The sequence below is a fragment of the Macaca thibetana genome, chromosome 16 (assembly GCF_024542745.1).
Source record: "Macaca thibetana thibetana isolate TM-01 chromosome 16, ASM2454274v1, whole genome shotgun sequence".
NCBI classification, from domain to species: domain Eukaryota; kingdom Metazoa; phylum Chordata; class Mammalia; order Primates; family Cercopithecidae; genus Macaca; species Macaca thibetana.
The window spans coordinates 31,660,419-31,673,598 of record NC_065593.1 but is presented as its reverse complement, the minus strand read 5'-3'; the positions used below and the strand labels follow the sequence as shown (position 1 = coordinate 31,673,598).

The 13,180-nt window shown below is 50.2% G+C and overlaps 1 protein-coding gene across 4 annotated transcripts in view; it reads right to left on the bottom strand.

The window, feature by feature from the left end:
- Positions 1 to 13,180, bottom strand: part of HNF1B (HNF1 homeobox B) — a 61,018-nt gene that overhangs the window by 39,369 nt on the left and 8,469 nt on the right. For 2 of the 4 annotated variants that reach the window (XM_050764607.1, XM_050764606.1), the window contains exons 3-4: positions 9,529 to 9,793; positions 7,562 to 7,797 (exon numbers count right to left, since the gene is read on the bottom strand). In XM_050764607.1, the coding sequence (XP_050620564.1) occupies positions 7,562 to 7,797; positions 9,529 to 9,793 (501 nt within the window). The remainder of the gene's footprint in view (positions 1 to 7,561; positions 7,798 to 9,528; positions 9,794 to 13,180) is intronic. The other 2 variants (XM_050764609.1, XM_050764608.1) reach the window with 1 other exon arrangement.

Sequence of the window (13,180 nt, the reverse complement as noted above, 5' to 3'; positions counted from 1 at the left end):
CAAAAAACAAAGAACCCACAAGCCTCTGCAAGGAATGGTAACAGCTACTATTTATGAGAGCCTGTTACATCTGGAGTGTTTTACATATATATTATCTCATTTAATTCTTCCAGCATCTGCACGAGTGGATGTCTCCACACCTCGAGAGGCAAGCACAGAGATTCCAGAGACTTGCCCAGGGTCACACAGCAGTAAGTGGCCAAGTTAAGGTTGGAATTTGGGTGTGGCTCCATAGCCTGTAATTTTGTCGCTGTGCCGGCTGGATTTAAAAGAGCATTTCCCCATATTAGATGTCAAGGCTGGGGATGGTGAGGCAAATTACACAGGTTGGGGAGGCAAAGGGGAATGAGTTGCTAATCCACCCCCGGTACTCAAAGTGTGTCCCAGACCATCCTCTTCAACGGCACCTGGGAACCTGTTGAAAATGCAGAAACTCGGGCCTCACCCCAGGCCTACAGAATGAGAATCTGTATCTTAACACCCCCCGCCCCAGGGAATTAGCGTGCACTTTAACATTTGAGAAGCTAAATTTGAGAACCTGAGAATTGGTTCTCAAATTTAGCTGCACATTGCTATCACTTAGAAAATTCTAACTACTGATGTGTAGGCCCACTCCCCAGCCGTTCTGACAGGTCCAGGGTGCAGCTTGGATACTGGGATTTTTAGATACTCCCTCAGGTGATTCTAAAGTGTGGCCACGTTTGAGAACTATTGTCCTACGGCAGGGTCAGCAAACTGGTCTGTTGACCAAAGCAGCCTGTCTTTGTACGACCCACCAGCTACGAATGGGTTTCACATTTTTAAATAGTTGAGAAACAATCCATTAAAGACTATAGGATGCTATGTGAAAATTATATGAAACTTAAATTTCAGTCCCCATAAAGTTTGCTTGGAAGACAGCGATGTTCACTCACTTCCATGTCTATGGTGCTACAAAGGCACAATTGAGTAATTACAACTGAATAGTTTAAAATAATATTTACTATCTGGCTCTTTACAGAAAAGGTTTGTCAATCCCTGTTCTAGAGTATTTATGAATAGCTAGGATAATAACCATGATTGACTGATTGATCTGACTTTATATGTGGGCTGAATTCCTTTTATATACATAGTTTCTGTGTGTGTGTGTGTGTGTGTGTGTGTGTGTGTATAATACATATATATGCATGTATATTTCTCTCTCTCCTCTTCATTTGTGTTTGTACGTCCCCCTAAAAAACAGGTAGAGGCATAAGGCCAGATCTTGTTCCATTCCATTAAGCAGGTAGCTTCAAAGGCCCTTGCACAGATCTCTGCCTCTCTCGGCACCGTGGTGCTTAATTCTCTCCAAGTTCCTGTCACTTCCCATCAAACCTTCAACAGTTTCCAAGAGCACTTCTACCATGAGCCGCAGGCCAGGGCTGTGTGCTTGCAGGCAGCTTCCTTCCTCCCCAGAGCTGACTGGAGGCGGCAAGGAGTCCTTGAATCGTCTAAGGATCCTTCAGGGGGGATTAGGCATGACCCTTAGGTGATAGGACTGCAGTATCTCCTGGCCCCTTTGTGCAAAGGCTTGGAGCCCCACCAGCCCAGCAGCCTGGTTTCTTTGTATGCAGACCAGGGCTGGTTCCCTATCAGGGGGAGGCTGACAGCAGAATACCTTGAAGGTTACGCCTCTTAATCTCATTAATATCCTGATTGTCTTCCCCAATCTAGTGGCAGCCGATGGGGTGGTACCCACAAGATAAAATGATCTTCAAATTCAAGAGATAAAATGGCACTCAGATAAAGTCCCTAAGACGGAGAACACTGGAGCCGCCCATGTCCACCACTTACTAAACCTCAAGTCAGTAAGAATGTGCTTCCTACAATAGCAGACATTTCAAGGCAAGATTTGTCTCTCTTCTGAACTGAAATAATCTGCTACTTAGGGACAATGGGCCTTATTTACCATAAGGAACTTCGCTGCTGAGATGAATATTTTTACAACTGCCCTCATAAACCCCTCCCGCTGTCTGCTGCCCAGGGAGTGGGCGGAGCTCCCAGAGGTGAGCTGAGGTGCTTGCACTGTCTCAGAAGCCCCATTAAGTTGTTAAGGCATTTAGTAGCCCAGACGGTGCCGACTGCAAGGGCAGTTCAAATCCCCACACAGATGGGGATGGGGTCGTGAAACAGGGGGCTTTGATTTCTTGCCTGGGCAGGGCACAGAATCCACCTTGGTCAGGGGCAGTGGTTGGGGAGGAAGCAGTAAACTAGCCAGAATGGGAGACTCACACCCTTACCCCACCTCTTTGGCCGTGATCTCCCAAAGCCTTGGTGTCATTCAGAGGGGAACAGTAGGAATGTGGGAAAAGGAACTGCTGGGGGCTGTCTGTGTGTGTGTGTGTGTATGTGTGCGTGTGCGCGCGTGTGTGTGTGTGTGTTTCTCTCTCTCTCTGTGTGTGTGTTGGATTTTGTGCCTGAAAAGTTTTAGCATCTGCATAAAGCAAAAAGAGATAGACAGTGTGCAACAGCTCAAAACCTCTCCCCACCACTTACTAAGAATATGAAGTTGGGCACATTCCTTCCATTCTAAATAGTTCACTTCCCTTGATTGTAAAATGAAGATGACACTACAGATGGCTCCTACTCTGCAGGGTCATTGTGCGGGTCACATAAGCTGATGCACAGAGGAACTCGGCCCAGGGCCTGGGACCAAGGAAGTAAGTGCTCCATCAACACTGGCCATTAGAATTCCTCCGTTGAGTCACTACCTTGCCACTGGAAACTCTGGAGATTTCCTCGGGTCCTGCAGAATCCAGTGCCGGGAAAAGCAACAGCACTTCACATAGGTACCCTGGCCCAGAGTTTGGCTTGTCTGAGACCCAGGGTTAGATTCCCACAGGTAACCTGGGAGGGACTGTGAAGGGGGATGAGGGAGGGGCAGGAGGCAGGATTCTCTGTTTTTCAAGCTCTAAGCCACATCAGGGAAGTCAAGTCCACTGGGTTTGGAGAGGGAGGAATAGAGTTCAGCGAGAGGAGGAGCAGCAGCCACAGAAATCAATGTCTCCTCTTTGGTAAAGGGGCTACGGTTCGGGACCCATGAAAGTCCTCCTGGAGGGGCCTCTTCTCTTCTTTGTGCCTCACTTTCTTTCCAGGAGAGTAAGTCCCCACTTCCCTCTCAAAAGGTGACACAAGAGTGAGCACATCACGCATGGGAGAGCGGACGCTGAGGAAGACCTTTTACCCCTCCTCGCCTCCTCAAGGTGGTGGCCAAGTGAGCTTGCTGCTGACTAGAGCAAAAGGTACGGGGAGCAAGGTCGCCACAGATCACACAGCAGATACCACAGCTTGGGCCAAGGCTAGCAGAGTTTCCATCCCGCGCCAACTTCCTCCTCCTCCTCCTGGAGCCAATCAATACAAGCACCAGGCTCCAACCAGTCCCTCTCCTTGCTGCCGCCCTGCCCTCTGACCTTTTGGGGGCCTTTCTCTTGATTCATCTCCAGAAGGGAGGTAGAGGCCATCACTCCGGACCTGCTCAATGGCCTCAGAATGGGCTGTCATGGGGCCTATAACCAGGGACAGCTCCTGCTGGCCGAGAGCTGGAATAGGGGGTGGGGGCAGATAAAGGCCTTCCAGGCTGAAGATAAATGGCTGCCTGCAGCCTGCTACAGTAACTTCAGGCCCCCAAGAAGAGCAAACAAAGGGTGCCCCTGTGACACTCCCTGGAAAGATGAAGGCCCAGCAGCGGCAGCCAGGCTGGTTCAAAGCCCCAGCTTAATTGTCAATTAAGCATGCATAAGGGAGACAAAGCCATGACAACCCTTGGCTGCATGCTGGTGTGTGATTGTAAAGCCGAGGAGGGGCAACGCTGGAAACAGCTGATTCTGCTGACAATGTGTTTGTAGGGCATCTTGTAACCAATCAGCCGCTGACAGAGGCAGAGTGCTCCTCCTGCCACCCCTATTGTGCCGGACATTCCAGGACTAGGGTCACACCATGGTCATCGTGGGCAAGTGGGCCACAGCATGGTAAGCAGGGCTGGGAGGGAAGGTGCTGTTAGAGAAAGGGCGCTCTTCCTCTCTAGGACGAGGGTTCTGGGGAAGCCTCGTCTCCAAGGTGCTGCCAGCCCTCCTGGCTCAGGTGCGGTGTTTGGAGAGGGAAGAGTGTGGAGAGTGGGTGTGGGGGAACTGGGGCCTTGTTTCCCCCAGCTCAGTCTTTGGGGTTGCTAGTGCTGACCATGGATGTTGAGCTCTGCTCAGCAACATGGAGATCTTTTTTTTTTTTTTCCCAGACAGAGTCTTGCTCTGTCACCCAGGTTGGAGTGGAGTGGAGTGGAGTGGCCCATCTCGGCTCACTGCAACCTCCACCTCCCGCCTCCCGGGTTCAAGCGATTCTCCTGCCTCAGCCTCCGGAGTCACTGGTGCCTGCCACCACACCCGGCTGATTTTTGTGTTTTTAATAGAGATGGGTTTCACCATGTTGGTCAGACTGGTTTCAAACTGCTGACCTCAAGTGATCTGCCCGCCTTGGCCTCCCAAAGTTCTGGGATTTCAGGTGTGAGCCACCACACCCAGCCCACAGAGTGTTTTTTTTTTTGTTTGTTTGTTTTTTTTTTTTTTTTTTTTGTATTCTGCATGCAGTTATATTTCTGACTTGGTTAGTGACCACACCTTGGCTGTGGGCACTGAGGTGGGAAGAGTGCCATGTGGCTCTACAGACAGAAGCCACCCCTGAGTGCTGGGCTGTAGCCTGCTGTCTGCCTGCTTGCATTACTCAGGAGCCCTGTCATGGCACACATGCCATCCTGGCAGCCTGAGATGGGGACACTAGTCTTTGACCCCAGCATCCTGCATCCCAGGCACCAGCACAGCAGCCACCTCTGTTTCTAGTCCCAGGGCCAGGACACATCTCACTGCCTCTCAGGGGGAATGCCCTGGTGTGTGAGATCAAAAAGAAAATGATTTCTGCTGCCTGCCAGTCTTCCCACTGCCCTTGTTTAGCCCTCTCTAACGTTAAGAGTCATAATGAGGGTAGTATGGGTTACTGAGAAAGGTGTCTTTTTACATTCACTCCCTTCATCCTCACACGCACCCTGTCTGGAAGGTCCTATTTCTCCATTTTGTAGGCAGGAAACTCAGACTCAGAGAAGTTATGTGAATCAGCCACAGTTATAACCTCACTGGTTAGAACCCAGATACATAACTGCACTCAGAGAAAGAGAAGCCAGTCCCTGGGCTTGGGCCAAGGACCATGTTGAGGAGCCCAGAGTGAAAATTAAGGCAGAAGGGCTGGGTACAATCTCACAACTGTAATCCCAGCACTTTGGGAGGCTAAGGCAGGAGGACTGCTTGAGACCAGGAGTTTGAGGCTGTAGTGAGGCAAGACTGCACCACTGCACTCTAGTTCAGGTGACAGAGGGAGACCCCGTCTCTCAAAAAAAAAAAAACAGAAGAAAAGCAGTCACCGAGAATATTCAGTGTCCCATAACTGTTGCTCCAGAAACAGCAATAGGATCTATCACACCGCAGAAAGATCCACAAAGCCCCCAAATGAAACCTCGATCCGCAGCTGGTTCTGGGGACTTGACACTGACCTGATGACCCAATATCTTTCCTACCAGACAGTAAGCTCCCAGAGGGCAGGACGCGCAGCTCGTACATCACTAGCGTATTCCCAGGACGTGGTAAGCACTCAACACGTCGTTGTGCTGTGGGAAAGCACGGAGTGGGAACCAGCAGGCCTGAGCCCTAGTCCTTGTTTTGCTACCATTGCTCTGTGTCACTTTGGCAAATCACTGCCTCTTTCTGGGCCTCAGTTCCTTTCTTCCAATTCCCTCCAAATTCTAATATTACATGATTTTTAGAAAGATCCAGACTTCTGGGCTACCCCAGAGAATCCACTTCCCGTGGGACGTGCCCTTCTTAGACTCCAGTCAGAAGAGTACGCAGGCGGTGTTTTCTGCCCACCCTGCTGGGTTTCCAGCACCTGCTCCCCGTCCATCCAGCCCCAGCTCTCTGGGTCTCCTGTCAGCACACAGGATGCCTAAACCAACGACCCCGTGGTGACCTCAGCACAGCCCCAGCTTGTCAGAAGGCTGCTGGGCCTTTGTTTGGCTTCCAGGCTCCCTGACTTTGGTGTGGAGATCACAGGTCCCAGCACAATGGCCATTGTCTTCTCAATAATGCCCCTTGCCCCAACCACGCCCCCCGCAGCTCCCAGCTTCAACTCCGTGGATCGCTGTGGCGGCCAAGCGCTCTGGTCCTGCTCAGTGCCAGCCACGTGCCATTTGCCACAACCCTCAGAACCCTGCTTTGAATTTCCCTAAAGGGGTGAAGTTACTCTGCAATCAGGCCAGTCTTTGCCTGGGGGCTTCTCTGCCTCCTAAGTAACTAAGACTATCTTCCTGTGTGGCTGAGCCTCTCTCCTCTATGGGAGAGGGACCTAGAGAAACCCCCGGCACTGGCCCCAGCTTCATGCTGGACACTGTCAGGCTCCCAGAGGCCCTGGAAGAGGCTGTGCTATGGGAGGGCACAGCAGGCATGGAACAAATGCTTGTATACCACCCAGCTGATGGCTCTGAGCCTGTCTTGGGGGCTTTGGTCCCCTGAACACTTGGGTTAGCTCCCAGCCCTCAGGCCTTTCTCATCAGAAGGGCAACCAACAGGTGAGGGGAGCAACAGGTTTCAGAATCACCCCCGAGTTAGAAACAGTGTTTGGCTTTCCTTTCGCAAGCCCTTTTCTTGGAGCAGGCAGGAGGCTGCTACACTTTGTCCTCATGGGCACCGCACAGACCCCGGTGAACACGTCAATTCTAGGAAGTCAGCTTTGCCGGAAGAATGAAGGGCCAGAAGAAGTGCTCCATCCCAGCCTGTGCCTAACACAGAGCTCAGCATATAGGTGTGCTTTTTCCCAAGGAGGCTGTAGGATTCCATCCTGACAAACCGAAAGCCCACAGCAGAGGCATTCTAATCCAGGCCAGGGCCCACACAAAGGAGCACTCAATCAAGCACGATGGAGCAGGTACTCAGTCAGTTTGGCCCAACTCATCACTGCAAAGATTTCAAGTGACTGACCCCCACCAACCCTGATGAAACACGGAAGCCAACAAGCAGAGGCCACCAACAGAGTGGCCGTCCCCAAAGGCCACTGGGCTTCTCCTGAGGCAGCCGGACCGAGCGAGGGGCAGGATATGGCCAGGGATGGAGGAGGTGGACAGAGTGCCATCCTCCAACACTGCGAGGGATGCCACACCATCACGACCCCTCTGCCTGAGATTTGGACCTGGTCCACCCATAAGGCAGCCTCCTCAGTGTAGAATGACCGCTGAGTCAGCAGCCACACAGGGAGAAGAAGAGGGAAGGAGACAAATAGGGTAAAGGGTTCCCTGGAGGCTAAGTGAGCCTCACAGGGCAGTGGCTGAGCCAGAAGTTGGAGGAAACTGATCAGAGCCACACATTATTTCCAGGGGAATATTCTGGCAATGAGAGAGCAGCCCTAGGATCACCTCAAAGGATTTGCTCCTCTGAAAACCCTTAAACCAGGTAAGATCCGTGGCGAGAACCAGGATGGGTTGCTGAGGCAGTGAGGCCCAACCTTTGTTTACCTGACAGCTTGTTCGGAGGAGAGGAGCTGGGCTGGTGGTGGGGGGAGCCGTGGGAGAGCAGAGGGTTCAGGCTGTGAGTCTGGTTGGAGCTATAGGCGTCCATGGCCAGCTTCTGCCGGAATGCCTCCTCCTTCCTGCGGTTTGCAAACCAGTTGTAGACACGGACCTCAGTGACCAAGTTGGAGCCCAGGCCGTGGGCTTTGGAGGGGGACACCCCTCGCTGCAAACATTCTGCCCTGGGGATGGATGGAGGGGAGATGGTGAGTGAGGGTGGTGGGGGGACTTGTTGGTGTTTGGCCAAAAGCACACAATCACAGCAGTCTTGGTTGGGAGTGTGAATGGGCCGTGGGCAGAATGGAAGGCTGAGGAGGAGAGGCCTATGCAGAGAAAAGGCCAGCCCATGGAGTGATATGATGAAGATGGCTGAAGTGGGTCTGAATGCAGGGACAGAGCAGGCTATGCCACCCTGGGAGTCAGGGACTTAGGCTCTGGTGTGGCTCCCGAGGAGAAGAGAGCAAGCTGGGGACAGGCAGTCCAGGGGAAGGTCCAGATGGGGCTTCCTGACACCTCCTTATTTAGCCATTCTTCCCACCACACAAAAGGCAAAGCCCTTCGCTGACTCTGTCTTGAATGCCTTCAAAGCACTTCAAGAGGATTTCTGGTCTTTTGGGGTTTGAACTCCCTGAAAGAGTGCCAGGAAGCAAAATGCCTTATACCCTCCAAAAGGCAGGCAGGGTGGGGTCCAAAGCAGGGTGCATTGAGATGGCCGGTCTCTAGCTTTATCAGGGCTGGTGAAACCTCAAACCCAGGTGTGAGAGATTCTTAGACACTACTGGTGCTGCAAGGCATCTCATTAGTCGGGGTACGGAGCACAGCCTGAGGACTCAGTGGGAGTACAGGCCTCTCTGCTTCCCAGCCTGACTTCCCTGGCTGCATTCTTTCCACTGCCAAGGCCAGCCCAGCCCAGAGACAGAGAAAGCGCACACAGGCCTTGGCCAGACCAAAGAGCTGAATTTTTAAAAAGTCAATACTGGAGTCAGGGAGAATAGGGCAGGAATGAAGTAAAAAGATTTCCCAAGGTTTTCCAATAGTTTAAAAAAAAAAAAATAGCTGGGCCCGGTGGCTACAGCCTATAATTCCAGCTATTTGGGAGGCCAAGGCAGGAGGATTGCTTAAGCCCAGTTCAAGATCTGCTGGGCAACATAGCAAGACCACATATGAAAAATAAATAAATAAAATAACACATAGTTTTTGTTTGTTTGTTTGTTTGTTTGTTTTAAAATAGAGATAAGGTCTCGCCATGTTGCCCAGGCTGGTCCCAAACTCCTGGGCTCGAGCAATCCTCTGCCTTGGCCACCCAAAGTGCTGGGATTATAAGTGTGAGCCACCGTGCCTGGTTGGTAGTTAACATGTAAACAGAACTCTGTTGAGTCAGTGGGGGCAGAGTAGACTGAACAGATCTGACCAATTCTTACTCTCCTGCCAAGCTTCCTTTTGGACCACTGCATGTCTGACAATTGGTAGAGGCCAGATCTAGGGTCTGTGGCTAAGGGAGAGTTTTATCCTGGCCTGTATGGAGGTCGAACACAAAATTTTCATTTCACAGGTATCATATTTTACACCAGCATTCTCCAGAGTATCTTCCCTAGAATAATAATTCATGGGATTGTTTGTACTCTACCAAAGATTCCAGAGTTAACAACACATTCAACAAAGCTAAGTGGTTTTCTTGACTGCAGGGCTTCTCAGAGCCTTTAATATATGTTGTGATTCTCTAAGGGGAAGTATCCATATGCTGGTTCTCAGACTTACTGACTAATGAATTGATATTGGGAACATACTTTGGGAAGCCCTGATTTAGCCACACTTATCTGTATAACTAGTGTCTCAATATCCCAGGACCGAGGGGAGGGATCCTGGGTCCCTGTGCTTGCCCACCTGCCCAGGTGAGCTTCTGGTGGTGTTACCTGTTGCATTCCTCCACTAAGGCCTCTCTCTCTTCCTTGCTGGGGTTCTTTTGCCGGTCGTAGGCCTGGTACAAGATTTGCTGGGATGCGGGCCCCCATTTGAACCGGTTGCGGCGCATCTTCTTGTTGGTGGGCTCAGAGCAGGCATCATCGGACTGCCCAGGCCCCTGGCTCTGTTGACTGAACTCTGGAAAGAGAAACAGCAGCTGATCCTGACTGCTTTTGTCTGTCATATTTCCAGAACTCTGGACTGTCTGGTTGAATTCTGAAAAGAGAAAGGAGTAGATTTGATAGGGTCTGTAGCCTTCACTCAGCAGACAGACAGACAGACAGACAGACAACGGACGAAGACACATTTATTCCCCTCTTCTAACTAAGCTTTGCAACCTGCTCTCGCTGCATGTGGAGCTGGAGATGGGGAGGCCTCAGCACAGGCCTTTACTGCCCACCTCAGTTGCTCCAGCAAAGCCACCCTTTTCCTTTCTTTGAAGGAGCTCAAACATAGCCAGCCATTGTTTTAAGAAAATTATTTTTTTTTCCCCTTTGGCTCACTGGCCCTCAGACATGAAGCAACACTCTGCATCCTGAACTCTTGTATTTGATGTCAAGTGGGTGAGCTCAATCGAGTCTCAGATCCAGGGGAGAACTGCTCAAAGGTACAATTTATACTTGCACAAATATTCAGAGGCTGTAGATAGCACTCCCCACCTCTCCTCCCTCTTCCTATATCCGAGGTATCTACATTATAAAGTCAGGTTTTTAGAAAAACCCCAAACCTTTTGAAACATGCTTTGAAATAAATATAACTGGAGCTCTGTATTGGAAAGAGAAGATGTGCTTTAGATCTCAAATAATTTCAAAGACTACAAACATAGGACCCGTCTGGGAGTGGTGTTTAATTAGCTGGAAATGATGCTCCCTGTCTGTCCAATTCCTTGGGTCCAGGAATACTGTGACCCTCAGGAGATTTTTCTGGAATGAATGAGAGCCAGCAGCTCAGCCCAGTGGTGATGCCTTAGCCTACATGGTTTAATGAGATTTGATATTTACATGACTGAAGAAGAAAGCTTTGCTGTCCTCGTCTTCATATCTGCATGCAGCAGGGCTCACTGGGGTGATTAATTCCATTTTACAGATGAATAAACAAAGAGGCTAAGCACTCTGCTGAGCAAAGACACATAACACATTCATTTCCTAGCTCTGGGTCCCTATGTTCTAGATCTTAATGTCTTTTTTTTTTTTTTTTTTTTTTTTTTGAGACAGAGTTTTGCTCTTGTTGCCCAGGCTGGAGTGCAGTGGTGTGATCTCGGCTCACTGCAATCTCCGCCTCCCAGGTTCAAACGATTCTCCTGCCTCAGCCTCCTGAGTAGCTAGGATTATAGGTATGCGGCACCATGCCCAGCTAATTTTTTGTATTTTTCATAGAGATGGGGTTTCATCGTGTTGGGCAGGCTGGTCTCGAACTCCTGACCTCAGGTGATCCACCCGCCTCAGCCTCCCAAAGTGCAGAGATTACAGGCGTGAGCCACTGCACCCAGCCTTAATGTCTTTCTTTCACAGTTCCTGTAATTACTCTCACAGGTCACAGAGAGTGGAAGGCTACCACCTCCCTTTGTGATAAGCTCTGAATGTGCCATCATTTACATGCTATCCTTCTCGTTCTTTTGGACAACTGGATCAAAAATCCTCAAGGTTCAAGTCAGGCTACTACTTAATGTTTGAATCCCCTCTACAACCCCCCACCGAGTGGCCCTCCAGTCTATATGCCTCCAGCAGCAGGGAACTTGCCACCTATCTAAGGCTCATGTCCATTTTGGTCCATCAGGAGGAACGGTTAGGGTCCCTAGCCAGCCAGGACTTGGGATCCCAACTGCAGGTGGTGTTGGGCTTTGTTTAACTGTGGACTGATCGTGACACTGTGGCCTTTGATTTGGCCCATTTAGAACCCTGGAGGATTCTTAGGCCACCTTAGGGCTCTGTTTTCAGTGGTGCCCAACAATGCTACTATAGACCTGAGAGAGTCCCTGCCAAATGGCTAGTGGGAAGTCACTGCTAGTGGGATCATGTGGGACCCTAGCTTAATTCCCTCATCACTTAGTCCCCCCAGCTGTGGGATGAGACTGACTGAAAGCTTAGGGATACTAACTAGCCTTTCAGAATATCTACCCCTAGTCAGGATGATGGTGATGTTGGCCCAAATTCCTTTGGGGGTTAGACTTTTTCTTTTTTACAGACAAGGTCTTGCTCTGTCACCCAGGCTGGAATGCAGTAGTACGATCATAGCTCACTGCAGCCTTGACCTCCTGGGCTCAAGCCATCATCTTGCCTTAGCCTCCCAAGTAGCTGGGACTACAGGTGTGCAAGCCACCACACCGGACTAATTAAAAAAATTATGTTTGTAGAGATGGAGTCTCACTATGTTGCCCAGGCTGGTCTCAGACTCCTGGCCTCAAGCAGACTTCCCACCACCTCAGCCTCCTAAAGCATTGGGGTTACAGGCGTGAGCCACAGTGCCCCACCTGATTATACTTTTCAAAGTGCTTTCGCCCCTGTACAGTATTTGGCTTCACAGCAGCTCCTCTAAATGCAGTTACTTGAGGAGAAATCAAAGGGAGAGAAGGAGACGTCCCCTGCTCAGTGAGCTCTGTCACAGTGTCTTCCCTCCTCCCTGTAGGCCCTGAGTGGCACCGGTGGAGTCACCGATAGCCAAAGCCAGTGTAGATCATCCCAAGGGCCTGGGAGCAATGGGAGATTTTTTCATTTAATGTAAACAGACACAATAACGGTTAACATTTATTGAACCATTTCTATGGTGAGGTATTGTGCCAAATCCTCTGAATATATTCCTTCATCTAATTCTTACAACCTCTCCATGTGAGAAGTACGGCCATCTCTATTTTACAGATTAAGAAACTGAGGTTCAGACTGGTTAAGTGACTTGCCCAAAGTCATGAGGACTTAGGGCAGGAGCCCAGACATGAGCCCAGCCTGCAGGCTTGCAGACTCCTAACTACCACCCTGTGCATCGCCTCTCACTAAAAACAAAACCCAAGCAATGTACCCGCAAACCCTTCAGATCTGACTTGTGTGGAGGTGACAAAACCGACTCCTGAAGCTTTGTGTCTGGTGGGTGTGACACTCTCGCAGCTGCTCCCTATTGTGGGGGCTGCCTCAGTCTCTCACCTGCCCTTTGAGGAGGTAGCAGCCTGAACAGTGTTCAGAACTCAGTGTGTCCTCAAATCAGCCAGGTGGCTTTGCCTGTAGGTGCTCAGAACCATTCAGGTTCCACTGACCTCAGGGGCTTGGCTCTAGCCTCTCCCAATTTTTGAAGAACTAGACTCCCACATTTGCTCCCTCTAACCACCACGAACTCTTCTCTACTTCCCTTCAGATTAATTGTGTTTGGGGAACAAAATGTCCATTGCCCATGAAAATTATCTTGGAGAAGTTGGCTTCAGTAGTCTCTTTATAGGCTTGGGGGCCAGCTTGGACAAGGAGATTCTATGTGTGTAGAGAGGCCCATGAATATTACCATTTGTTATTTTTAGTTTTTCAAGGAAATTTGTATTCATGTATCATTTTGTATTCTCTCCCCTCTCTTCCTCCTTCTCCTCACCCCATTCACTTGTGTCCCTCTTTTATCTCTCTTACT